Source organism: Leptodactylus fuscus, chromosome 8 (assembly GCF_031893055.1).
Source record: "Leptodactylus fuscus isolate aLepFus1 chromosome 8, aLepFus1.hap2, whole genome shotgun sequence".
NCBI lineage: Eukaryota > Metazoa > Chordata > Amphibia > Anura > Leptodactylidae > Leptodactylus > Leptodactylus fuscus.
In genome coordinates, this window is record NC_134272.1 from 84,981,198 (window position 1) to 85,008,270 (window position 27,073).

Consider the following 27,073-nt stretch of genomic DNA (forward strand, 5'->3'; position numbering starts at 1 on the left):
TAGGTGGTCGCATGTACGTGGGAGAAAGAGACAGAACGAGAGGGAGAGAGAGAGAGAGAGGAAGGAAGGAAGAGAAAAAGGGAGAGAGAGAGAGAGAGAAAAAGAAAGGAAGGAAGGAAGGAGGGGAAGGAAGGAGGGAGGGAAAGAAAGAAAGAAGGGAAGGAAAGAAGGAAGGAAGGAAGGAAGGAAGGAAGGAAGAGAAACAGGGGAGAGAGAGAGAGAGAGAGAGAGAGAGAGAGAGAGAGAGAGAGAGAGAGAGAGGGAGGGAGGGAAGGAAGGAAGAAAGAACTAATGAAATATAAAGAGAGAGAGAAAGATAAAAAAGAGAAATAAAGAAAGATATGAGAAATATATGAGTCAGATAGAAAGAAGGAAAGAAAGAAAGAAAGAAAGAAAGAAAGAAAGAAAGAAAGAAAGAAAGAAAGAAAGAAAGAAAGAAAAAAGAAAGAACGAATATTACTTTTTTATATGTAACATCCTGTTATAACATATTGCAACATTTAGCCTGGCAAATAAATCATAACTTGCCATTAAAATTATCATTTAGATGGATGGATGGATAGATAGATAGATAGATAGATAGATAGATAGATAGATAGATAGATAGATAGTGTTAGGATGGGATCCCACAGTCTTCCCGTCCAGCACATAGCACCACCTGCGGGCCAATCCAAACCTCGCCCTCGGCGTTGTGCAGTGAGATGTCTGGAGTCTAAGTCCAGCTTTCGGCTCACTGAGCATGCTCAGACATTCTGGGGCCGCTCAGAGGCTAAGTGCCATTCTATCTCTACTGAGCATGCTCAGACATTTTGGGGCTGCTCAGAGGCCCATTTTTGCCATTCTGAGCATGATCGGTGATGTCATGCCATCGCCCCTGTTGGGCGGGGACTAGCCTTTATATAGTGTGAGCCGACGCCCGCCCGGTGCTCACACTTTGACTGGAAATACCTTGAGACAGGAGGTCAGGGCCAGGTTCCAGTTAATGGCAAGAGTTGTCTAGGGACCAAGTTTGCATTCCTTGGCTCTGCCAGTGGGGATCAGTAAGCCTATTCCCTGTCTAATTGCTTTGCAGCTCCTAGCAGGTTAAGGAGTTTTTGTGTGACTGACCAGGAGTGAAGTTAACCCCTGGCAGTCTTGTTTGTGTAGCAGAGTGAAGCATATGCTAGGGCCTGGTTCCTCTGCTGTAATTAGCAGGTACTTCTTGCAAGGCTTCGTTTGGCTTCACTCAAAACTGCTATACACAGGCACGCTTTCCCAGTGAAGTTAACTGGAGAGAGTCTCTTGCAGCCTGTTCACATTGGTGCCGCACGACATCACTGCCAGTGCAGTTTAACTGGTGGTTCATATTCAGGCATATGGCTGCCCATCTGGGCTTGTGGACCTCGCTGCAGTGTCCTGCAGTTAGCGGAGCTGTTTGGGTTAATTATTATTTTTATATACACAGAGAACCGTGATAGATAGATAGATAGATAGATAGATAGATAGATAGATAGATGTTATAAGTGAAGTAATCTATACCTGTATTGGGTGTTCCCTCTTATTATACATCCTGACAGTTGAATGATCACCTACTTTATCGATTTCTTGTACACTTTGTGTCATCTGTTGCAGTTTTACTATTTTTGGCATTATTATATTTTTATAGGAAAGATGGATGAACAATAAAAAAAGGATTTTTATTCATATTTTCATAGATTTTCTTGTGTCCCACAGTGCCAGTGCTGGCCTGGATTTCGATTAAAGAATGATGGGAAGACGTGCATAGACATTGATGAATGTTCCGATGGTTTTCCCTGTAGCCAGCAATGCATCAATACATATGGGACGTACAAGTGCTTGTGTGCAGACGGGTATGAAATACACCCTGAAAATCAAAATGGCTGCAAATCTCTATCAGGTATCACAATGGCATTTATGTACTGAACGCTGATGAGTGATGTGTGGAGAGATAAGATGGAATGATGGCTTTTGCTCGGCGCTGTCTGTGCGCTGTTCGGCTATTTTTTATCTTTTGAAAGGTTAGACTCCAAAAAAAAAATTGTGTCCATTTGTTATAAATAAAGTTAGTTGATATTAGGTCCAAGTTTACGTTGAACTATGTGTGGCACCTCCTACTGGTGACCCCGCCCCCATCCAATATGGTGTACTGTTATACATTGTCCTAATAATCATGCCAAACATTGCCTAATTATAAGCCCCGTATAGCATGGCACCCAAATAACAGCGTATGACTGAGTCAGAAAATGCTGCCATACGTGGGTCAAATAATAACAACATACAATGCCCAAGTTATAGCGACCTACAGAATGTAATAGCGCTATGCCATATATAAATACCACCATGCAATGCCCAAGTAATAGCAATCCATATAATGCAATAATAGTGCTATACAATATGCAAATAATACCACCATACAATGCCCAAGTTATAGTGACCTACATAATGTAATAGCACTATGCCATATATAAATAATACCACCATACAATACCCAAGTAATAGTGAGCTACATAATATAATAGCGCTATGCCCTATATAAATACCACCATGCAATGCCCAAGTAATAGTGACCTATATAATGTAGTAATACTACTATACAATATGCAAATAGTACCAACATACAGTGCCTCAGTAATAGCGATCTACATAATGTAATAGCGCTATGCCTTATATATATATAATACCACCATACAATGCCCAAGTAATAGCAATCCATATAATGCAATAGCGCTATACAATATGCAAATACCACTATACAATGCCCAAGTAATAGTGACCTACATAATGTAATAGCGCTATGCCTTATATAAATAATACCACCATGCACAAGTAATAGTGACCTATATAATGTAATAGCACTATGCCTTATATAAATAATACCACCATACCATGCACAAGTAATAGCAACCTTCATAATGTAATAGCGCTATGCCTTATAAAAATAATACCGCCATACAATGCCCAAGTAATAGTGACCTACATAATGTAATAATAGCGCTATGCCTTATATAAATAATACCTCCATACAATGCCCAAGTAATAGCGACCTACATAATGTAATAGCGCTATGCCTTATATAAATATCGCCATACAATGCCCAAGTAATAGTGACCTACATAATGTAATAGCGCTATGCCTAATATAAATAATACCGCCATACAATGCCCAACTACTAGCAACCTACATAATGCAATAGTGTTATGCCATATATAAATAATACTGACATATGATGCCCAAGTAATAGCAATCCATATAATGTAATAACAAACACTACTAGGTTGTCACCCTGGATAATTTGCCTAGTTTGCAGTTGTGTACCCTTCCGCATATATAGGGTCTGGAACCATCAGCATTCATTGGCCATACAACTAGTATTCCACTAAACCGCCATCCCAGCCTCATAACCACAACTATATGAGTGTAAGAGTGTTTGCGCTTTCCAGAAGGTTTGGCCAAGGCTTTTGCATGTGTTCTGTTCAGTTGCTAAAGTGAAATGTAACTTTTTCTTGAGTTTAGCGGAAGACCCTTTCCTCCTCCTCGCTGACCACCATGAAATACGGAGAATGAGCACCGACGGATCTAATTACACTATGCTGAAGCAGGTTAGATGTTTAGCAGTGTGAACACGTGTGATGATGAAAGCAGCGCAGTCTCCATGTACTGACTCACTTTGGGGGTTCAGTCCAAGGGTGGATACAAAAAGGATGTATCGGGGTGGAATCAGCCACTTACTACTTTGGGGTTACATAGGGGAGGTGGCCGTATAATAGCTGTTGGGTGAGCTCTTCTCCAGCTGACGGCTATTCCTCTTACCAGCTGTACATACATGCAAACTCAGATCAGTGGAGCATGCTTGTGTTTCCCCCAACACTTCTCCCTTTCAATAACATCAATTGCCGGTAGTTGCACCCAAGTTCCTAATTGTCTCCCTTATGGGTGTGAAAATCTAACTTTTGTATCAACTCTCAAATATTAAACTTTAGAACATGTCTCCCATTAAAATGAGGCCCCGGTTCTTCATTCTTATATGTATTCATCTGCAGCACCCTCATAGTATTTCCTATTGATACATTTTACTTGCAGTACCCTGCCTGGCCACATGTTGTGCTGTCAGTAATACTGTTAGATTCCGCCTAGTGGTAGAAATGTGAAGTGCAGCAATTTATATTTGCAAGACACTCATTAAAATTTGTGATGTGTCTTAGTAGGTGTCAGAAATAACTACACCCATTGTCAGGTGAAAACTACCCCCCCCTTCCTTACCTCTGTGCACACATCTATTTACTAACTGAAAGGTTTACATGTTATCATGAATGCTTGTCAATGTAGCCGTGCTTCCTTGTGATATATGTATAATGTGCCCTTCCATTTACTGGCAGCTTAACAACATTATCAGAATGATTGTATTCTTTGTCAGGGATTAAACAATGCAATTGCAATGGACTTTGATTACAGAGAAGAGGTTGTCTATTGGATCGATTCCAGCAGATCCAACGGAAGCCGCGTAAATCGGATGTTTGTGAACGGCAGCGACGTAAAGGTACAGCATACGCAACCTAAATATGTGTCTCCCATAGCTTGTTATATACTGTATATGTGGACACAATAATGTAGCACTTATTATCAGCAGTGGAGGCAGACAATCAAAAGATGCCCCTCCCCCACACACACTGAATACCCGGGGGGGGGGGGGGATTTGGGTTCTGGAGGGGAGGCTGCTAGTTGCAACAGTATAGGGAATATATATATATATATATATATATATATATATATATATATATATTAGTCTGTGGGGCATAATAGAGGTTGCAGGGGATGCTGTGGACCCTGCAACCTCTATTATGCCTCACGGTTGCCCACCCAACTATTATGCCCCATAGTGGCCCACCCATGAACTATTATACTCAGGGGTCTTTTCAGACCCCCAAGTATAATGATCGGAGCCCCAAGGTTGGTGAGGGAACATTATAAACAGTTTTACTCACCTCTCTGGATTCCGATGTGGTCTAGGACATTACCATACAGGCCCGAAGCCTGTGCTAGCAGTACCATACAGACCCGAATCCTGTGCTAGCAGCAACAGACAAGTGAATATACAAGTTGAAATCAATATGTTCTCAAAATGGCCATTATGGCTCTTACAAAAAAATGGCGGTCACAAGGCCGGTTTTCACTGTTGTGTGAATAAGTCCTCACAATGTAAATTCCGTCCATCGTGGTGACAAACAGACAAACTGTAATTCAAATCCCCACCACTGGGTGGCCATATATAGACATGCAGCACTAGACACAATGTTGCAAAATCAAGTTGGTAACTTTCACCACTTCTGTATGGATATGTTAAGCCAAGAGGAGCGGTGTGGAAGGAAACATCAATGTGCTACAAATCAGTCACCTATATTAAGGGATATACAACCCCAAACATCTAGTGTCACAAGAACAAAAACTATTTGAACAAATTCCAAAAAGTTGTATCCTTCTATAGAGATTTTGTTTCCTACTGTGTATTGACAAAGCTGCTTAGGACCCTTGTGTTTCTCTTTAAGGTAGTGCATAACACAGCTATACCCAACGCACTTGCTGTGGACTGGATTGGGAAGAACCTCTATTGGTTCGATACCGAGAAGAGAGTTATTGAAGTTTCCAAGCTCAATGGCTTATACCCCACCATACTTGTTAGCAAAAAGATTAAGTTTCTAAGGGATTTATCACTGGACCCACAAACAAGGTATTCTTCATGGATTCTAAGTTCAATTCATATCCCAAATGCCTTCACATGACTTGATAAGCTGCCATTGTGTGTACATGAGGAATAAGAAAATAGTTGCCCATTATATAACTGTATTCTACTGTATTTGCAGTTCTCTCTGAGCTGGTGGGCGGAGGTTAGCTAATATACACTGTACACAGTATGTAGGAGAGAATTTGCTGAAGAACTGTTTCACTCCCACACTGTTCCAAAACCATGCAGGACATATATAGAGAAGTACTGACGTACACGATAGAAAGCTTCTGATCAGCTACAGCATCAGTCTGAGCCTGGGATTCTTTTCTTCTTCACTTCCTGCACACTTCTCACTCCTCTCGACCTAGACTTCTACAGACATGAGGCATCTGACCTGAATTCATATTCAGAGGGCTAAAGCAGTTATTTTCACAGTGAACGTTGTTTTAGGAAGGGCAACATCTGAACGGTTTAGAAAAGCCTTGTCAGAAAACAGCTAAACATGACCAACAATTCTGCACACTATTATGTAAGTCATTATCCAGAAGCAACTGTGGCTGCTGTGACCCCTTGTTAGGATTGGGTCCTGCAGGTTGCTATCATAGCGTACAGCGCCACCTGCAGGTCAGTCTAACCATCCAGCTTTCACCTTACTGAGCATGCTCAGACATATTGGAGATGCTCAAAAGCTAAGTGCCATTTCTCCCCTACTGAGCATGAGCGGTGAGGTCATGGCCACCGCCCCTATTGGACGGGGACTTCCATTTAAATAGTGTGAGCCGATGCCCGCTGGGGGCTCACACTTTGACTAAAATCTCCTGAAAGTCCACGGAGTGAATGACAGTAGTTTGCAGGGATAGGCTCCAGTACTCAGGCAGGTTGTCTGACTAGGCCTCTCTATGGGGTTCCTCTGCTTCTCCTGGGTGCTGTTAGGTAGGACCTGTAAACCCTGAACTGTTAGATCTACACCAGGGCTAGGAGCGGTAGCTGCCTTTCCAGCTTGTAGATCTGCAGCAGGTATGGTCTCTGAGATAGCCTATGTGTAGTGTCTGACTTCATGTATGACTCCTAGCTGTGTGCAGGAGCATGTATGTGTAATGTCTCCAAGCTGTGTGCAGGAGAATGTTCTAAAACTTCCGTGGTGGCCCCTAGCTGTCGCAGGGGTAAGTGTGTGTGTTTGCTGGCCTGGGGTGAGTGTTAACCCTTGGCAGCCATGTGTGTTTCACTTGTATTGGTGCACCTGGCCAGTGAGCTAAGCTAGCAGGGTTTTAGTTGCACCTTGTTCACATGGAGTGTCGCACAGTAGTGTCTTTGAAGTAGTTCACATTGATTTTCAGGCTGCAGTGTCTTTGCAGCTGTTCACATTAAGTACCGTGCTGCAATGTCTTTGCAGTTGTTCACATTGAGTTCAGACATAGAGCTGCCCACCATTGGGCCTGTGGACCTCACTGCAGTGTCTTGCAGCTAAGAGGTTCTGTAGTTTAAAATATATATATATATATATATATATATATATATATATATATATATATACACAGAACCGTAACACCCCTATAGCTTTGCAATTGAGCTTTGGTTCAATGTCTAAACAGTATACAGAATACAGTTAGCTCCAATGCTGCCCCTAGTGGACAGCTTTCACTAAATGGCAGGATATCTTTCCTACTTGGAGGACATGGCTGACCTTTCCTTGGACCACCTTCTTTCACGCTGCCCTATCACTATTTAGAAGCAAGTGTGACTGTTGTGACCCTACAGCTATGCTACTGAGTATCAGTTCAATGTATAAACAGTATGCAATTAGCTCCTACGCTCCCTCTAGTGGAGGTTGTGGGTAGGACTAATTTTGTATTTTGATATATTTCACATTAATGGTGAACTAAATACATTTACTCAAAACAAATACAGTACAAAAAAATCAGTTTTCTTTTTTTTATTTTTTTTTTATATTTTTGTTTTGTGTTTGAATATCTCATGACATGCAAAAAAAACCGACCTTTATAGGATAGTGTGAGAAGTCAGTTGTCCCGACTGCCAATGCCGTGGTTCAATAAATATCATCGCGTCCACCTCTGGCCCTCATAGCGAGTGCGTCTATGAAGAATAAATATTGGAAACTCAAGTAAACATCTTGTTTATTAACTCTGCATAGGTATTTGTACTGGATAGACTGCTGCGAGTATCCTCACGTCGGACGTGTGGGCATGGATGGATCCAATCAAAGTGTTGTCATAGAGACAATGATTTCCAGACCAACGGCTTTGACAATAGACTATGTCAACAGAAGAATTTACTGGGCTGACGAGAATCATATCGAATTTTCAGACATGAATGGATTCCATCGACACAAAGGTAGGCTACACGGCTTAGAAAGACCGGTTGTATGTCTCACATTGTCTATTATTGTTACATTTACAAATATTAATTTTGAAAATGTAGAAATCTCCTATATTAATAAATTTACCTTTAATTTGGATTGTCCAGATTTTTCAAATTGATTTTTTTTATATATATATATATATATTTTATGCATTCCTTTGATTTTTTTTTTTTTTTTTTTTTTTTTTAGCTCTTTTACTACTTCCATCAACTCCAATTCTTTACATCTGTTAATCAATGCAAATTTGCTGATTCTTGTGCAGTTAGAATTTTTTCTCTAGCCCCCATTGTTCCGGAGTAATAAGTGCTGTCTAATATGAAAGCTAGGCTCCGTACTGACCAGTGGGTGGTGTCAGATGGGAGCAGGAAGGGGGTGTGAGCTCGGAATCCCACCCCTTGTCTGCTCCTGCCTGACACCAAACTCTCGACAGTACAGAGCCGAAACAGCATATCAGGCAACAAAAACCAACAACACTTATTGCTCAGGAATGGTGGGAGCTACAGAAAAAAATTCAAACTATGTCGCAATCAGTAGAAAAGAGACTATTAAATGATGCAAAGTTGATGGAGTTGCAAAAATGATGGATTTGGTGAATGTGCAGAAAGGTTCCCTTTTATGCCAAAACAGAATAAGTAATGTCCAAATGTCAGCAACATATAAATAGCTATGGGTAATTCGATGGTAGCCAGTAGAAGCAAACAGCCTGTTTAATAGCACACTGACGTGTAGGATTTTTATTTCTTTTAAATTGTGATTTGTATAATGTTAGTGGCCATTATGGATGATTTGTGCAGGAAAATTTCAAAAATTTTCAGATTCTCCGAAATCTGAAACTTTTGGGAGAATCATAACAAATGTGATTCCCTGTTCTTTACTTATGATCTAGCTAAAGACCATCCTTTCACTCTGGCCTGATGGGACCTGTCAATTTTGCATTTGAGAAAGGACCGTTTTTTGGCCCGAAACGCGTCATGCTGTGCTGATACTTATCTCAATAATTAGCTCTACTTTGGGAATTCTTCTTCTTCGCCATTGATCATGGTTCTCCTGCTACGGACCTCCATTCCTTGTTGTTTTTGTCGATCTTCTCTACTTATGATCTATCTAAAGACCATCCTTTCAATTGACTTCCTCTTAAGATGTTCATCTTTGACCTTACTTTGGTCGACCACTTGACTTAGCAAATCATTGTTTATGTAAAGGATGTTGGGAAAAGTTTAGACCACCAACAACCACCAGTCATTGGTCTGTCGATCAACTATTGGGTTGATGTCATCGGGTAAACCTAGCCTTCTAGAATGTTTTATTTTCTTATAAGGTCTTCGAGATCAAAAGGTAAATAATATTGTAGAATAGAACATTCTACATTCTAAGTACGATGCAGGATTACACATCTTCATCCATTAGATATCTCACATGATTTGAGAGCAGGCTTTGCTCCTTATAATACCTGAAATATTGTCTAATCATCTCGGAAAGTAAATAACGAGATCATAAGATCATAAATGTTAAAACTTTCTACAAAGACAACTGGCCAACTATTAACACAAGGAATCAGAATGGTGACAGCTCCTGTGTATGTCTTGTCCTTGGGATGGTTTCTTCGCTACTAACCGTCTAGTGAAGTCACTTTTAATATTTACATTTAGCCAAAAAGCCAAAAATCTGTACAATTTTGAAGTCGCAAAGACCCAAGTACAAAATCAACAACAAAAACAATATGAACAAATGTGTCAACCACTCAACAGGTGCCCACAAAAACACCGGTTCTACTAAGGTTGGAGTCACAATTTAGCGTTATTTTCTTATTTTTTTTTAATTGTTGTTTTTGAATTGCAGGGAAAAATCTATATATATCTCTGAAAAAATGCCTGCATTTTTCTGTGATTTTGACAGGTAATCTACATTTTTAAAACAGATTTTACCTATAAAAATTGGATTGTTGCCAATAAAGTTTACTGGGGTAAAATGAAAGCATTTTTTCCTGTATCTCAAAAACACACTCAAATTGCTATAAATGTGGGGAAAAAAAAGGTCAAATTCTGTATAGGCATATACAGAAGGTCACACCAGTATTTACTTCCCAAAAAAGACTTGGGTCAGCTGTATCCCTTGGGCCTTCCATTTATTACAATTTCAATATACTGCATATCCCCTTTCAGTAAAAAATGCAATTTCTGAAATAATAATAATAAATAATAATAATAATAATAATAATAAATAATAATTAATAATACAATTTTGTATAGTATAGAATTACGTCTAGCAAAGTGTAATAAAAGAGTAAGACCTTCTAAGGACTATGGAAACAAATTATTCTTCTGCTCTTTCCTGACCTCCTTGGTGATGACCTAAGTCTCTGTGATTGGGTCTGAACAATCACTTGGAGGGCATCCCACATGACCTAAAAGACCCAATCACAGTCCTCAGTGGTCCTAGCCTAGGAGGCTGGAATATGGTCAAGGACAATTGTGAGTGAGCCCAGGAGACGTGAGTTTTAGGTCGCATTCTGCGGATTTACCAGCCTGCACCATATGCCAGGTGATGGACTCCTAACAGTATAGTTATCTTCCCTACCTCCCAGACACTTACTGCCCCTTTTAATTACAGTATGGGACAGTATATGGCTTGGAGGCAGGGACTCCGAGCAGCAAACATAACTATACTGCTAGGAATCCCACTCCCAGCATAAGGAACAGGCCAATAAATTCGGTCAACACTAGGATTGAGCGTTCGGGATCAGGAAAGATCGGATCCCGATCGGTGATCGAGCAAATTTCACGATCGCAATTGGGATCGGCTGGAAAATGATCGAAAATTGGATTTTAAAAATGATCCTGAAATCTCAAGATTGGCTTAACCCTAGTCAACACATGGGCTGAGTTTCACAACCCAGTCATGTGAAATCGCCCTTAGGGTGCATTCACACTGAGTAAACGCTAGCTTATTTTGTAAAGTAAAATTACACTTGTAAATTTTGCTATCCCATTGACTTCAATGACATTTTACAGGCGTATTTTTTACAGGCGTATTTTTTACAGGCGTATTTTTTACAGGCGTATTTTTTACAGGCGTATTTTTTACAGGCGTATTTTTACACTTGTAAAAAAATATCATTGAAGTCAATGGGATAGCAAAATTTACAAGTGTAATTTTACTCTACAAAATAAGCTAGCGTTTACTCAGTGTGAATGCACCCTTAGTGTTTATTATGTATCTGTACCTCCCCTTGGCTACCACTTATTATACTCTGGGACCCAAAGAGTTCCTACAGTATAATAGTGATTCATGGGTCGTGAATCCCAAAAGGTTTGAGTTTGGTCAACCCTGAAATTTTTGGAAAATTTGAAACGAATTTGGTTCATTGCAGACTGGTTTACTCATCCATATTTATAAACCAATTGTACTCTATAATGAGAGGTATAAGGATTCTCATGCGTTCCTGCCCGTTGGGTAATCTCCTTTATACTTTATATACCGTTGTTTTTGCTACAAACAACCACATCCAGTTGGTAACAGATCGACGTTAATATTGCACAAACCTGGAATCCTCATATAACTTCATTTACATTCTGTTGTCATTGTAAGTTGAATGATGTAACGCTGAGATGTTTCGGTCCGTGGGCCTAAGGGAATCTAAATTGTTCTGCTTTCAAGTCCCCTGCTTTTAGTATTTCCTGTTTACCAAATTGCTGCGCATTTTAAGCAGATGTTTTAACTGAATTGAGTAAAGTCTACTGAGACTCAACAAATGTTATGTATCCGGAAGAGCTCGAGTAATGACATTTAAGCAGAGATTAATACACACCGTTAGCAAAAACACTTGTCTGCCAAAACTTTACCAAAGTCATTGTGTACATTACTACTACAGCTCAGGGTGTAACCGGCTGGGAGAAAGTTTGAATTACATCTCAGCAGACGAAGATGAACTTAGGGTTGAGCGATCGGGATTGGAAAGGATCGGATCCCGATCGGCGCTCAAGCAAATTTCACGATCGGGATCAGCTGGAAAATGATCGGGAGTCGGATTTTGAAATTTCAAGATCGGCTCAAACCTAAAAGTGACTTTTCCCATAGAGAAGCATTGACTAGGGTTGAGCAATCGGGATCGGGAAAGATCGGATCCCGATCGGCAATCGAGCAGATTTCACAATCGGGATCGGCTGGAAAATGATCGGAAATTGGATTTTAAAATCGATCCTGAAATCTCAAGATTGGCTCAACCCCAAACATAACCCATGCTACCAAGTACAAGAGGTCCAAGTACCCAGATATATAACTCCTTCCACTTTTTCCATTTTGGTTGGCAACAGTATCATTTATTTATTTATTTATTTTGATTTTAAGTTTAAATTTTCATGTCAATGTTATATTTTTTAAAGTACTTTATTTTGCAATTTTCACTCTGGCCACTATGCTTATTAATAGACTGACAGTATAGGGGAATTCTTTGAAGCAGTCTCCTCATTTACGTAACAGACAGGATTACAATAGAAGATAACACCTCTATAGGAAACAACTCTGAGTCATCATTATATCCACTACTGACCACAGATGATGTCACCGCTTATCTACTCCTCCTCCCTGCACAGAGCATGACTACAGGGTAGGCCATAAGTATGAATACACCCGGGTGGGCCATAAGTATGGATACACCCAGATAAAATGGAAGTGGTTGCTGATATCACCGTATCGTTTGTGGCATATTAATACATAAGAGGGGGGAAAGCATTTGAGGTCATGTGACACCCATGGCGGCCACCTGCACAGACGCCATTTTGGATTCAATTTAACTTTTTTTTTCAATAGGAAGGGGGTCATGTGACACATCAAACATAATATGTATAATTGCACAAGAAAAATGGATGTCCACCATGGGCGTCACCCAGCCTCAAATGTTTCCCCCCCTCCCATGTACTAATATGCCACAAATGGTAATGTGATATCAGCAACCACATCCATTTTACCTGGGTGTATCCATACTTATGGCCCATCCTGTAGAAAACTTGCCCAGAAACCTCAATGGTTTATTACTGAATATGGCCATGGTTAGGCTGTAAAGCGTATCACTAAATTCTGTTAATACAATGGAGAAGAAAATCTGGCAATATGGCAGCCCCTAAAACCATATAAATAAAATAAAATAAAATAAAAAATGTACAATAAGAAAACAGCAGATACAAAATAACCACATTTTCAGGCCTTAAAGGGGTTTTCCAGGAGTTATAACCTCAGCAGTCACTTTGGGGGAACTAGTAACATTACTTGTATACGTCACAAATTTCATAGGCCTGGTTCCCATCTGTGTCTGTGATCCATTTGGGGGAGTTCACATGGGGACCCCTGAACGGACTACCGAATGCATTGGCAAGCAGTGTGCAGTGAGAGACCACGTGTAAACATTGGTTACGGAGATCAGGGAGTGAATGGGAAAGGGTTAATTTTGTTAGTCTTGGCTCTTCTTCTTCGCTTCTAGCTTTGTATTAGTAGACTTGCTGGTTACTCTGTCCAATATCAATCAGTGGTCATTGGTAAGGCCTGGTTCACCTCTGTATCAGTAATCCGTTCGGGGGACTCCACATGGGGACCCCCCAATTGGACTACAGAACACATTGGCAAGCGGTGTTCAGTGAATGCACATGGACCCCATAGACTATAATGGTCTCTGCAAGGAACATGCGAACAGAAAAGTACTTCACAATCTACTTTCCTGTCCAGATGACTCGTGCGAAGACCGTGGAGAAAGCACACGGACCCCATTATAGTCTATGGGGTCCATGTGCATTGACTGCACACCGCTTGCCAATGCGTTCGGTAGTCCATTTGGGGGGGGTCCCCATGCGGATTACTGACACAGAGGTGAACTAGGCCTTACCAATGACCACTGATTGATATCGGACGGAGTAACCAGCAAGTCTACCAATACAAAGCTAGAACCGAAGCGGAAGAAGACCCAAGACTAACACAATTAACCCTTTCCCATTGGCTCCCTGTTCTCCGCAACCAACGTTTCGACTTCGTTAAAGCTTCTTATCTTGGTACAATATTCGGTACATCCCGTTCTACTGCTAATCCATCACCAATGAACGCTAACGATGTCTGCCTTTTTACCTTTTGGGAAGAAAACATACCTGAAGTAAAATAAAAAGGAACATTTGGATCCTCTCTCTCGGATTTCCTTCCATTCTTCCATCAGCGAGAGTCTCTGTAATGTATTAGTCCTAGCAGCTTTCTGCACTAATACCTAAACATTGTGGCGGTCTTGAGAGCCAAGCTAATTACTTCTGTAGCGGCTGATACAGATTCATACAAGCGAGCTGAGATTATGTTGCAGAGTATTAAAAGCAATTAGCAAAAAAAAAAGACAACAATTTTATTATTCATGAGTTATCAATGAGTTTTAGGCCAAGCACCCGCCATCTTTTTTCCGTTTTTATGCACATTTGACGTTTGTGTATTTTATGGGTTGTTACTTTATAACAATAGAAAAGAGCTATTGTTTACAACACAATAAAAACTAATGGCAAGCAGAAAGTAAAGCCGGTTGCCATAGGGATCTTTCTCAACCAGTAAAACATTGAATTATATTGCCTTTTTCCAGCAGGCTTGACAGCCAGGATGATAATCACCGCACAAAGCTGGAACTCAACAGAAACCAACAATTATAACCCATTTTGACATAATAGATATCAGCTTTTTAATATTTTTTTTTTTTTCTCTAATGTGTCTAACTTATCGGATTATTTTCTCCGACTCGTAGTAAGCTTGACATTGGGTACAATGCCAGTTACTTCATAAATACGATTCTGTCTAGATATTGTTAGAACAATTTTTGTTCGACAATTAATGGAAAAAGTTCTGCTTAGAAAACGGGCAAGGGAAAAAAACACTTGGCTAACGTTCTCATTGTGTTTGTTGGGTCTGCGTTGTGTTGGGTGGTAAATTTGCGCCTCATTAAAAGGATGGAGTTGGAACTTGTCAAGGTTGAGGCTAGAGAACCCATTTTTTAGGTTGTGGCCCCCTCTATGTGGAATCCGATGTGGAATTTAAGTGTGAAGAGTTGTCACTTATTTTTTTCAAAACCTATTTCTGTCAGGATAATCTGCTGCCAAATTTGGAAATTCTGTGTTAAATACCATGACCGGTAGGGGCCACACGGTGGCTCAGTGGTTAGCACTGCAGCCTTGCAGCGCTGGGTCCTGGTGTTCAAATCCCGCCAAAGGCATTAAACCATCTGCAAGGAGTTTGTATGTTCTCCCAGTGTTTGCATGGATTTCCATCCCATATTTCAAAAAGACATACTGATAGGGAAAAATGTACATTGTGAGCTCTATGTGGGGCTCACAATCTACATTTACGAAAAAAAAAAAATACCATGACCGGTGTGATCATGACCGGTGAGAACGGCGCTGTGTGTCCAACACGCCCTGGGCCGCACCAATTGCAACTCCATAATGGTGTTCACCAGGGTCCCTGATGGTGGGGATGGACTTGGTGGCACTGCTGGGCAGAGTGTTATGGGCCGGAAACTCCAAACACACAGCGCATCACAAATCTCAGTGGATGTCTTGGGTAGCGTTGTAGGTCCAAGGAACCAGAAAACAGTGATGGGGGTCAGCAGCTGGCAGCAGAGAGTCAAAGCGTAGTTGTATGGTCCGGGTCGTCAACAAGAGGGCAACACAGCACAGTGGGAAATCCAATGGGAAGGTCAGGCAGGCTGAGTCAGTAACAGGAGCGGTACAAAATAAGTGTTCAGGAAGCGGAGGCCTAAAGGCTAGCCGGGGCCATAAACAGGAGCAGGAAAAGGCAGGGTCAGAGCACAGGCACAGGCTGTCAGAACCAGGAACACAAGGAAACACTCCAATCTTGATGTGTCCTGAGCCAATGGAGGGTGTGCTTAATTCATGATGAGGCAAACACCGAATCATTAATGTGGCAGATCTCTGGGAACCGTATTCCGTGGCTAAAATTTTTGCCAACTCCTGTCATAGATTTCTGCCACCATTGATGCCATTAAAGTGGAATAAAAGATAACAAAAGCGTTATGGCCCGCAGATGTTTCCCCCTTATGCCATTCTTTTTGAACAGTGGCAAGGGTGGTATAAAGATGCCACTTGTTATTTTAGTCATAGCTGGAGCTACAAAGTTGCAAACCATCAATTGGTGACACCTTCATGTCGATAAAGTGGGACAGGACCTTAGAGAATTTTTCCCATTGTGTCACGCTCAACTCTCAAACGCTTGGACCTCCACCGATCTCACTCTGATGTCCTATCCGAAGCATAGATGGCATCTTAGACAACTCCTTTAATTGTTCTCATCACAACTCTCCTTCAAAACTTTTTTCCTCCGCAATTTGTAACTAATAAGATCTATTTTAATAGAATTGTTACTAAAGGAAAGAAAGAATTTCCCCGCAGAGACTCCTCAGACCAGTATATATTCTTAAATTGATATGTTTTCTAATGTTTAAGCTTCGGCCGGAATACTAAGACAGAATTGCCGGGTGTATCTGTGAATAACAAGTCAACTGGTGAAAAGTAATTTAAACTGTTGGATGAAAGTCAGATCTTGTTATTAGACGAGTAGCTTTGGCATCAGAATACCAATTTGTCATCAAGATGCCTGTGGTTAACTGCAAACTTTTTGTAATTAACTTTCGACTTTGAATTTAAGTCCAATCAAAAAAAATATATATTTTTTTAATTCAATCTTATGTGAAAAACTTAGTCTCCCCTTAGTCTATAAAGTCTAGATTTACAAGGGCTTTTGTTATTAGCAGAGGTTTTATGAGTCCAAACTTTCTTATGTTGCAGCCGCGCTCCATTATAACATGACAGCGGTAGGTCCGGAATCATCTTTTTAGTTGACGATATTCATACCCTATAAAAACTCAGCGATAGTTTGGCGTCTCGTATAAGTTGTTTTATGGTGGGGAAACTTTTCCCTTTTCTAGATCCTGTTGAGTTTACTCCTCAGAAAGCAATTTATCGATTAAGTATCGGGAAAGGGTTTTTAATGGCAACAAATTAAAAAAAAAAAAGGAGAAATATATTACTCTTTACAATGAAAATAAATTCTATGTATTTCTTCAAACCATTGGTGACATTCAATGTATGTTGATGGGAAGCTTTACTAGCATCCATTTATGATGTGGGCCTCCACTTATTATATTCTGGAGACTGAGGTGGTCTTGATGCAAATTGTAAATAAAATACAAAAAATTGCGCATCAAGAGGTTCCAGCTTTAAGCCCATTAATCTGATTCCCACTTAAACATGCAGTCAGGGCATGGTAATCCTCTACCAGACAGCTTTTTTTAATATTAATGCATCCCTACAGATAGGTTAGTGTCACCAGAACCAGCATATCACCCCAGCCCTGCAGATAGGTTAGTGACACCAGAAACAGCATATCACCCCAGCCCTGCAGATAGATAGGTTACTGTCACCAGACCCAGCATATCACCCCAGCCCAGCAGATAGATAGGTTACTGTCACCAGAACCAGCATATCACCCCAGCCCTGCAGATAGATTGGTTAATGTCACCAGAACCAGCATATCACCCCAGCCCTACAGATAGATAGGTTAGTGTCACCAGAACCAGCATATCACCCCAGCCCTGCAGATAGATAGGTTACTGTCACCAGACCCAGCATATTACCCCAGCCCTGCAGATAGATAGGTTACTGTCACCAGAACCAGCATATCACCCCAGCCCTGCAGATAGATAGGTTAATGTCACCAGAACCAGCATATCACCCCAGCCCTACAGATAGATAGGTTAGTGTCACCAGAACCAGCATATCACCCCAGCCCTGCAGAAAGATAGGTTACTGTCACCAGAACCAGCATATCACCCCAGCCCTGCAGATAGGTTACTGTCACCAGAACCAGCATATCACCCCAGCCCTGCAGATAGGTTACTGTCACCAGAACCAGCATATCACCCCAGCCCTGCAGATAGATAGGTTACTGTCACCAGAACCAGCATATCACCCCAGCCCTGCAGATAGATAGGTTGCTGTCACCAGAACCAGCATATCACCCCAGCCCTGCAGATAGATAGGTTACTGTCACCAGAACCAGCATATCACCCCAGCCCTGCAGAAAGATAGGTTAGTGTCACCATAACCAGCATATCACCCCAGCCCTGCAGATAGATAGGTTACTGTCACCAGAACCAGCATATCACCCCAGCCCTGCAGATAGATAGGTTAATGTCACCAGAACCAGCATATCACCCCAGCCCTACAGATAGATAGGTTAGTGTCACCAGAACCAGCATATCACCCCAGCCCTGCAGATAGATAGGTTACTGTCACCAGACCCAGCATATTACCCCAGCCCTGCAGATAGATAGGTTACTGTCACCAGAACCAGCATATCACCCCAGCCCTGCAGATAGATAGGTTAATGTCACCAGAACCAGCATATCACCCCAGCCCTACAGATAGATAGGTTAGTGTCACCAGAACCAGCATATCACCCCAGCCCTGCAGATAGGTTACTGTCACCAGAACCAGCATATCACCCCAGCCCTGCAGATAGATAGGTTACTGTCACCAGAACCAGCATATCACCCCAGCCCTGCAGATAGATAGGTTACTGTCACCAGAACCAGCATATCACCCCAGCCCTGCAGAAAGATAGGTTAGTGTCACCATAACCAGCATATCACCCCAACCCTGCAGATAGGTTACTGTCACCAGAACCAGCATATCACCCCAGCCCTGCAGATAGATAGGTTACTGTCACCAGAACCAGCATATCACCCCAGCCCTGCAGATAGATAGGTTAATGTCACCAGAACCAGCATATCACCCCAGCCCTACAGATAGATAGGTTAGTGTCACCATAACCAGCATATCACCCCAACCCTGCAGATAGGTTACTGTCACCAGAACCAGCATATCACCCCAGCCCTGCAGATAGATAGGTTAATGTCACCAGAACCAGCATATCACCCCAGTCCTGCAGATAGATAGGTTACTGTCACCAGAACCAGCATATCACCCCAGCCCTGCAGATAGATAGGTTAGTGTCACCAGAACCAGCATATCACCCCAACCCTGCAGATAGATAAGTTACTGTCACCAGAACCAGCATATCACCCCAGCACTGCAGATAGATAGGTTACTGCCACCAGACCCAACATATCACCCCAGCCCTGCAGATAGATAGGTTACTGTCACCAGATCCAGCATATCACCCCAGCCCTGCAGATAGATAGGTTACTGTCACCAGAACCAGCATATCACCCCAGCCCTGCAGATAGATAGGTTACTGCCACCAGACCCAACATATCACGCCAGCCCTGCAGATAGATAGGTTAGTGTCACCTGAATCAAACCATGTTTTCCCTTGTGAATTGATGTATCTGTTGACAAGATGTTACTGTTATCCCTATGCAAATATGTCACTTACCTCTTTGTCATGGCAATCCCCTCATTGTTCCACATAGTTAATTTGCATATTGAGTAAAAAATGGTGATGTTTTGGCAATGAAGGCAGCGATTCAGTTGACCCTAACCCATCTATCTGCAGGGCCAAGTTGATTTCCTGGATTTTGGTGACAGACTCCCCTTAGTTATAGGAGTACCTTAGTAAATTTCCTCTTCAAAATAACATTTTTAGTTTTTATCCTCTGTAACAATACTCATACTGTATTTTTGCAGTAAAGCTCATACCATTTGTAAAATGTACATACTATGAATACGAGTCTGTAATATTCTTGTATTCAATCAATGCAATATGAAGATACATAGGCTTGGTATTCCAGAATTATCTATACAATGTCATGGTTATATGGTGATAAAACAGTTACCCCCCCCCCCCCCCCCCCAAGAAGAATGAGCCATCAAGATCTGAAATGCTTTCTACATGTATATCCGAAGCATCTCTTAAATATTTAACAAGCCATTTGTTTTGTAGGTTGTAATTCAGGTAATGCGCTTGTTAGCTAAAGCCGATGATTTTCCTCCCGGTGGTTGGCCGCACGCAGCTCTTGTAGGGTGACGGTTTACATCCAATCCTGAATATTATTAAATACCAATGTAAAAAGAAGCCATGGAGCCCGGGAGCTGTCACTGCAATTATTCACAAGACATTATGTAGCAATTGTATCTGTCTGACTATTCACCATTAAATATTTCAGTTGGCCGTCTCCCAGCGATGCCCATTAATCTTATCATTTCTCTTAACAGTCCCCAACCAAGAGATCCAGGGCGTGATAGCCTTAACATTGTTTGAAGACTACATCTACTGGACGGACGGCAAAGCCAAGTCTCTGAGTCGAGCCCATAAAACTTCAGGAGCAGACAAGACTCTTCTGCTTAACTCTTGGCACACCATATCGGATATTGAAGTGTATCACGCTTATCGACAGCCTGATGGTGACTATCGCTTTCATTTACATTGTATCCATTGTGTTATTAGACCATTTATCACATTACAATTTCTCTTGTCCCCATGTTTTGTTGGATCACAAAGTGCATGGTCATTTTTTGCTATTTTTTGTAAACAATTTTTGCACCACCAATGGCATAGACCAATGCACCAGCAAAGGGAACGATTACGAAATCAATTCTTTACCTGGCATTAGAGATGAGCGAGTAGTATTCGATCAAGTAGGTATTTGATCGAATACTAAGGTATTCAAAATACTCATACTCGATCGAGTACCACTCGCTATTTGAATGGAAATATTCGATGCAGAACCAGCATCGATTGCCCGAATGCTATACAGTCGGCCAATCAGCGCTGGTCCTTCTCCTACCTTTAGAAGTCTTCTCTGTTCAGCGTCCCCACGGCGTCTTCCGGCTCTGAATTCACTCTGTTAGGCATCGGGCCTGGGCAGAGCTGACTGCGCATGCCCGCGCTATAAGAAAATGGCTGCTTTGACTGTAAGCTGCCATTTTCTTGTAGTATGGGCATGCGCAGTCGGCTCTGCCCAGGCCCGATACCTGGCAGAGTGAATTCAGAGCCGGAAGAAGCCGCAGAGAAGACTTCTCGGAGGATCCAGCCTGACCCTCACTCATAGACTTGGCAAGTTCAATTTGATCAAATGTTGCCTACCCCTGAAACGAGCATTTTCCCCCCATAGACTATAATAAGATTTGATATTCTATTCGAGTAGTCGAACTTTGAGGGACTACTCGAAACGAATATCGAGTATTTAACTACTCGCTCATCTCTACCTGGCATGTATTTTCATTGTTTGTTAGAAACATGGCCCTCATGGTGCTGCCTGTGAATAATGAATGTTTGGCATGGGGAGATAAAGCGATTACTAGGGATGAAGGAACCGATTTTGGATTGAACCAGATTGTGATATTATGCTCTCAGATTTCCTCCAGAGTGTAATAAATGGAGGCCCAGGGGAGGTGAGTAAAAATAATAGTTATACTCACCTTACCCTCCTCTCCTGGTTGAAGCCATACTGGGTCAAATTGTCATGATCCAGGTGACCCAAATGATGGCTGAGGTGGTATGGTCAGCCAGAGACAGGAAGGTGCTGGGAGACCATCAGGTGCCATTAGGATGCCCAGAAGAGAAGGGGGAAGTTGAGTATATGTGTTTGTTATCGTTACTCACCTGCCCTGGGGCTCCACTGATTATACCCTGAGGTCTGAGGAGACCCCAGATTCTAATAATGGTACTTCTGGTTAGTGATGAAGTTACTTCCCAAGCAATAAGCACAGTTAGATTTGGTCCCTATTTAACCTCTGTAATGTCATAAGGGAGGTGTCAGACGGGGCGTGATTCAGATTTCCAATCAGAGGTAGTCAGTGTCACTCCAATCGTAGCTCAGAGTTACGCCCCTTGTCTGACACTGCTCTTCTGACAGTACAGACACTAAATAACATCAAGCACTGAACATAACACTGATTGCTCAGGAAGGGTGGGAGCTAGAGAAAATATTACAACTGTGCCAGAGCAACAGCTATCAAATGATGTGAAGAATTGGACTTCTTGGATCTGGTGAAAGGTTCTCTAGGTTTAACCAAATCCAACTCTGCATCCTTCAGAAGACGCTATTCCACTAAATCTGGAACATTCAGTTTTTTATTCTGCACCTTTGCTGTTCCTTGACAGTAGATAGTTTAGCATATTGGTGCAAAAATTAACTGCACTGATTGGTCTGGAATAAGGCCAGATTCTATGGAGTGGCTCCTTTTAAAGGAGAAAAAAATTGGGTGGAGGTGATGGAAGGTCTTCTCCAGGTCCTCGGAGCTGTCTAATGTTTAGAGCTCTCAGAGTTCTGTGTTCTGATAAAGAGGTCCAAATACACTGCATAGACATGGCACTCAATGAAAACCACTACCACTAGGGGGAAACTCAGTGACTTAATACAGTTGTGTTGAGTTTAATGGACAACAGTATGCAGTAACCTCCAGAGCTCCCCCTAGAGGTGGCTGCAGTCAGCAAGCATATTATCCTTTTAGTGCTACATCTTTGTAGAGGATTTGGAACATTGTAACAAAACAAGAAGATAATTTCATCCGAAAATAATCAGCATCCATCATGAATCATTGCATCTACTTATACAAATCACTTATCATCCACGTAGCGAGTAGGCAGCGGTGATTTCTAAATTGATAGGCTGCCTTCTCGCAGCCATGTGGTCCTGCCCATGAAATAGCTGCTTGTGCTGCCTGCGCAGGTGACAGGTCGACTTTAATTTGAATGTACTATCTGGCAAAGCCGCGACTAAATTATCAGGCGGCTCGGCTAAATTGTCACTTAGAATTTCTCTTGAGAAGAAGGAAAAAAAATAAACAGTAACATTCTTGCAGAAGTTCGACATTTTAATGAACAGTTTAAATGTGAATAAATCTCAGTGTGTTGCTATGTGTAACCCCGCTCTAATCTTTCATTTCCTGCTGTAGGCAGCGTGCAGGTGTACCCTCATCTGTATGCGTCCTGACTCACTTGATGGCTTCCTAAATGGCTTTTTATGTAGTGTGCGGGTAGCGCTCTGTTATCACAGTATCATAGTAACCGTTTTATTAACGACTAGATACATGTCCTTGTCATAATGCATTTCGTGTAATTTTTTATTAGGTCCCTTCTTCTGTTTAAAGCGTCTTATTAAGGAATTCAATTAACTTTATATGCGTGGAAATATGATGTATTATCCCATTGTCTTTGTAGTGCCTGACCACCCTTGTAAAATTAACAACGGAGACTGCAGTCACTTATGTCTATTATCGCCCCACCGGTCACACACCTGCGCCTGCCCCACTAATTTCTACCTCGCGGAAGATAATAAGACATGCCTGTCTAACTGTACCGCCAGTCAGGTGAGTTCTGCTCAGATCAAATGAGATGGCGCAAGATGTTACCTTGTCTTATCATTCTCTTCACCTACTTTTTACACTTGGAAGGAAACATTTTTTGCCTTTTATCATGGCAGGGATTTCTTTCAAAGAGGAGAAAAAAATGGTCAAATATAAAACTATTCAATCTGCTCATATTTGTAATATTGTAGGTACATTATCATCCATTATTATAGGAGTTATATTCTTGTACATAGGAGCAGTATTATAGTAGTTATATTCTTTTACATAGGAGTAGTATTATAGTAGTTATATTCTTGTACATAGGAGCAGTATTATAGTAGTTATATTCTTGTACATAGGAGGTAGTATTATAGTAGTTATATTCTTGTACATAGGAGGTAGTATTATAGTAGTTATATTCTTGTATATAGGAGTAGTATTATAGTAGGTATATGCTTGTACATAGGAGTAGTATTATAGTAGTTATATTCTTGTATATAGGAGCAGTATTATAGTAGTTATATTCTTGTACATAGGAGCAGTATTATAGTAGTTATATTCTTGTACATAGGAGGCAGTATTATAGTAGTTATATTCTTGTACATAGGAGGTAGTATTATAGTAGTTATATTCCTGTACATAGGAGCAGTATTATAGTAGTTATATTCTTGTACATAGGAGGTAGTATTATAGTAGCTATATTCTTGTACATAGGAGTAGTATTATAGTAGTTATATTATTGTACATAGGAGTAGTATTATAGTAGTTATATTCTTGTACATAGGAGCAGTATTATAGTAGTTATATTCTTGTACATAGGAGCTGTATTATAGTAGTTATATTCTTGTACATAGGAGCAATATTATAGTAGTTATATTCTTGTACATAGGAGTAGTATTATAGTTGTTATATTCTTGTACATAGGGGCAGTATTATAGTAGGTATATTCTTGTACATAGGAGGCAGTATCATAGTAGTTATATTCTTGTACATAGGAGTAGTATTATAGTAGTCATATTCTTGTACATAGGAGCAATATTATAGTAGTTATATACTTGTACATAGGAGTAGTATTATAGTAGATATATTCTTGTACATAGGAGCTGTATTATAGTAGTTATATTCTTGTACATAGGAGCAATATTATAGTAGTTATATTCTTGTACATAGGAGTAGTATTATAGTAGTTATATTCTTGTACATAGGAGTAGTATTATAGTAGTTATATTCTTGTACACAAGAGTAGTATTATAGTAGTTATATTCTTGTACATAGGAGTAGTATTATAGCAGTTATATTCATATACATAGGAGCAGTATTATAGTAGTTACATTCTTGTACATAGGGGCAGTATTATACTAGTTATATTTTTGTACATGGGAGCAATATTATAGTAGTTATATTCTTGTACATAGGAGTAGTATTATAGTAGTTATATTCTTGTACATAGGAGGTAGTATTATAGTAGTTATATTCTTGTACATAGGTGTAGTATTATAGTAGTTATATTCTTGTACATAGGAGCAGTATTATAGTAGTTATATACTTGTACATAGGAGTAGTATTATAGTAGATATATTCTTGTACATAGGAGCTGTATTATAGTAGTTATATTCTTGTACATAGGAGCAATATTATAGTAGTTATATTCTTGTACATAGGAGTAGTATTATAGTTATATTCTTGTACATAGGGGCAGTATTATAGTAGGTATATGCTTGTACATAGGAGGCAGTATTATAGTAGTTATATTCTTGTACATAGGATGTAGTAGTATAGTAGTTATATTCTTGTACATTGGAGCAGTATTATAGTAGTTATATACTTGTACATAGGAGTAGTATTATAGTTATATTCTTGTACATAGGGGCAGTATTATAGTAGGTATATGCTTGTACATAGGAGCAGTATTATAGTAGTTATATTCTTGTACATAGGATGTAGTAGTATAGTAGTTATATTCTTGTACATTGGAGCAGTATTATAGTAGTTATATACTTGTACATAGGAGTAGTATTATAGTAGATATATTCTTGTACATAGGAGCTGTAATATAGTAGTTATATTCTTGTACATAGGAGCAATATTATAGTAGTTATATTCTTGTACAAAGGAGGTAGTATTATAGTAGATATATTCTTGTACATAGGGGCAGTATTATAGTAGGTATATGCTTGTACATAGGAGGAAGTATTATAGTAGTTATATTCTTGTACTTAGGAGTAGTATTATAGTAGGTATATGCTTGTACATAGGAGTAGTTTTATAGTAGTTATATTCTTGTACATAGGAGGTAGTATTATAGTTATATTCTTGTACATAGGAGGTAGTATTATAGTTATATTCTTGTACATAGGAGTAGTATTATAGTAGTTATATTCTTGTACATAGGAGTAGTATTATAGTAGTTATATTCTTGTACATAGGAGTAGTATTATAGTAGTTATATTCTTGTACATAGGCGTAGTATTATAGTAGTTATATTCTTGTACATAGGAGGTAGTATTATAGTAGTTATATTCTTGTACATAGGAGGTAGTATTATAGTAGTTATATTCTTGTACATAGGAGTAGTATTATAGTAGTTATATTCTTGTACATAGGAGGTAGTATTATAGTAGTTATATTCTTGTACATAGGAGGTAGTATTATAGTAGTTATATTCTTGTACATAGGAGGTAGTATTATAGTAGTTATATTCTTGTACATAGGAGGCAGTATTATAGTAGTTATATTCTTGTACTTAGGAGTAGTATTATAGTAGGTATATGCTTGTACATAGGAGTAGTATTATAGTAGTTATATTCTTGTACATAGGAGCAGTATTATAGTAGTTATAGTCTTGTACATAGGGGGCAAGTATTATAGTAGTTATATTCTTATACATAGGAGTAGTATTATAGTAGTCATATTCTTGTACATATGAGTAGTATCATAGTAGTTATATTCTTGTACATAGGAGCAGTATTATAGTAGTTATATTCTTGTACATAGGAGTAGTATTATAGTAGTTATATTCTTGTACATGGGAGTAGTATTATAGTAGTTATATTCTTGTACATAGGAGCAATATTATAGTAGTTATATTCTTGTACATAGGAGCAGTATTATAGTAGTTATATTCTTGTACATAGGAGGTAGTATTATAGTAGATATATTCTTGTATATAGGGGCAGTATTATAGTAGTTATATTCTTGTACATAGGAGGTAGTATTATAGTAGTTATATTCTTGTACATAGGAGCAGTATTATATATTATAGTAGTTATATTCTTGTACATAGGGGGCAGTATTATAGTAGTTATATTCTTGTACATAGGAGTATTATAGTAGTTATATTCTTGTACATGGGAGTAGTATTATAGTAGTTATATTCTTGTACATAGGAGCAGTATTATAGTTGTTATATTCTTGTACATAGGAGCAGCATTATAGTAGTTATATTCTTGTACATAGGATGTAGTAGTATAGTAGTTATATTCTTGTACATAGGAGCAGCATTATAGTAGTTATATTCTTGTACATAGGATGTAGTAGTATAGTAGTTATATTCTTGTACTTAGGAGTAGTATTATAGTAGGTATATGCTTGTACATAGGAGGTATATTATAGTAGTTATATTCTTGTATATAGGAGTAATATTATAGTAGTTATATTCTTGTACACAGGAGCAGTATTATAGTAGTT

At 39.9% G+C, this 27,073-nt stretch overlaps 1 protein-coding gene across 1 annotated transcript in view; it reads left to right on the forward strand.

Annotated features, from left to right (window-relative positions):
• LRP1B (LDL receptor related protein 1B) overlaps positions 1 to 27,073 on the forward strand; it is a 1,094,775-nt gene that overhangs the window by 946,824 nt on the left and 120,878 nt on the right. The window contains exons 56-62 of the mRNA XM_075284520.1: positions 1,714 to 1,897; positions 3,514 to 3,599; positions 4,394 to 4,537; positions 5,544 to 5,725; positions 7,875 to 8,074; positions 20,309 to 20,497; positions 23,259 to 23,407. Coding sequence (XP_075140621.1) covers positions 1,714 to 1,897; positions 3,514 to 3,599; positions 4,394 to 4,537; positions 5,544 to 5,725; positions 7,875 to 8,074; positions 20,309 to 20,497; positions 23,259 to 23,407 — 1,134 coding nt within the window. The remainder of the gene's footprint in view (positions 1 to 1,713; positions 1,898 to 3,513; positions 3,600 to 4,393; positions 4,538 to 5,543; positions 5,726 to 7,874; positions 8,075 to 20,308; positions 20,498 to 23,258; positions 23,408 to 27,073) is intronic.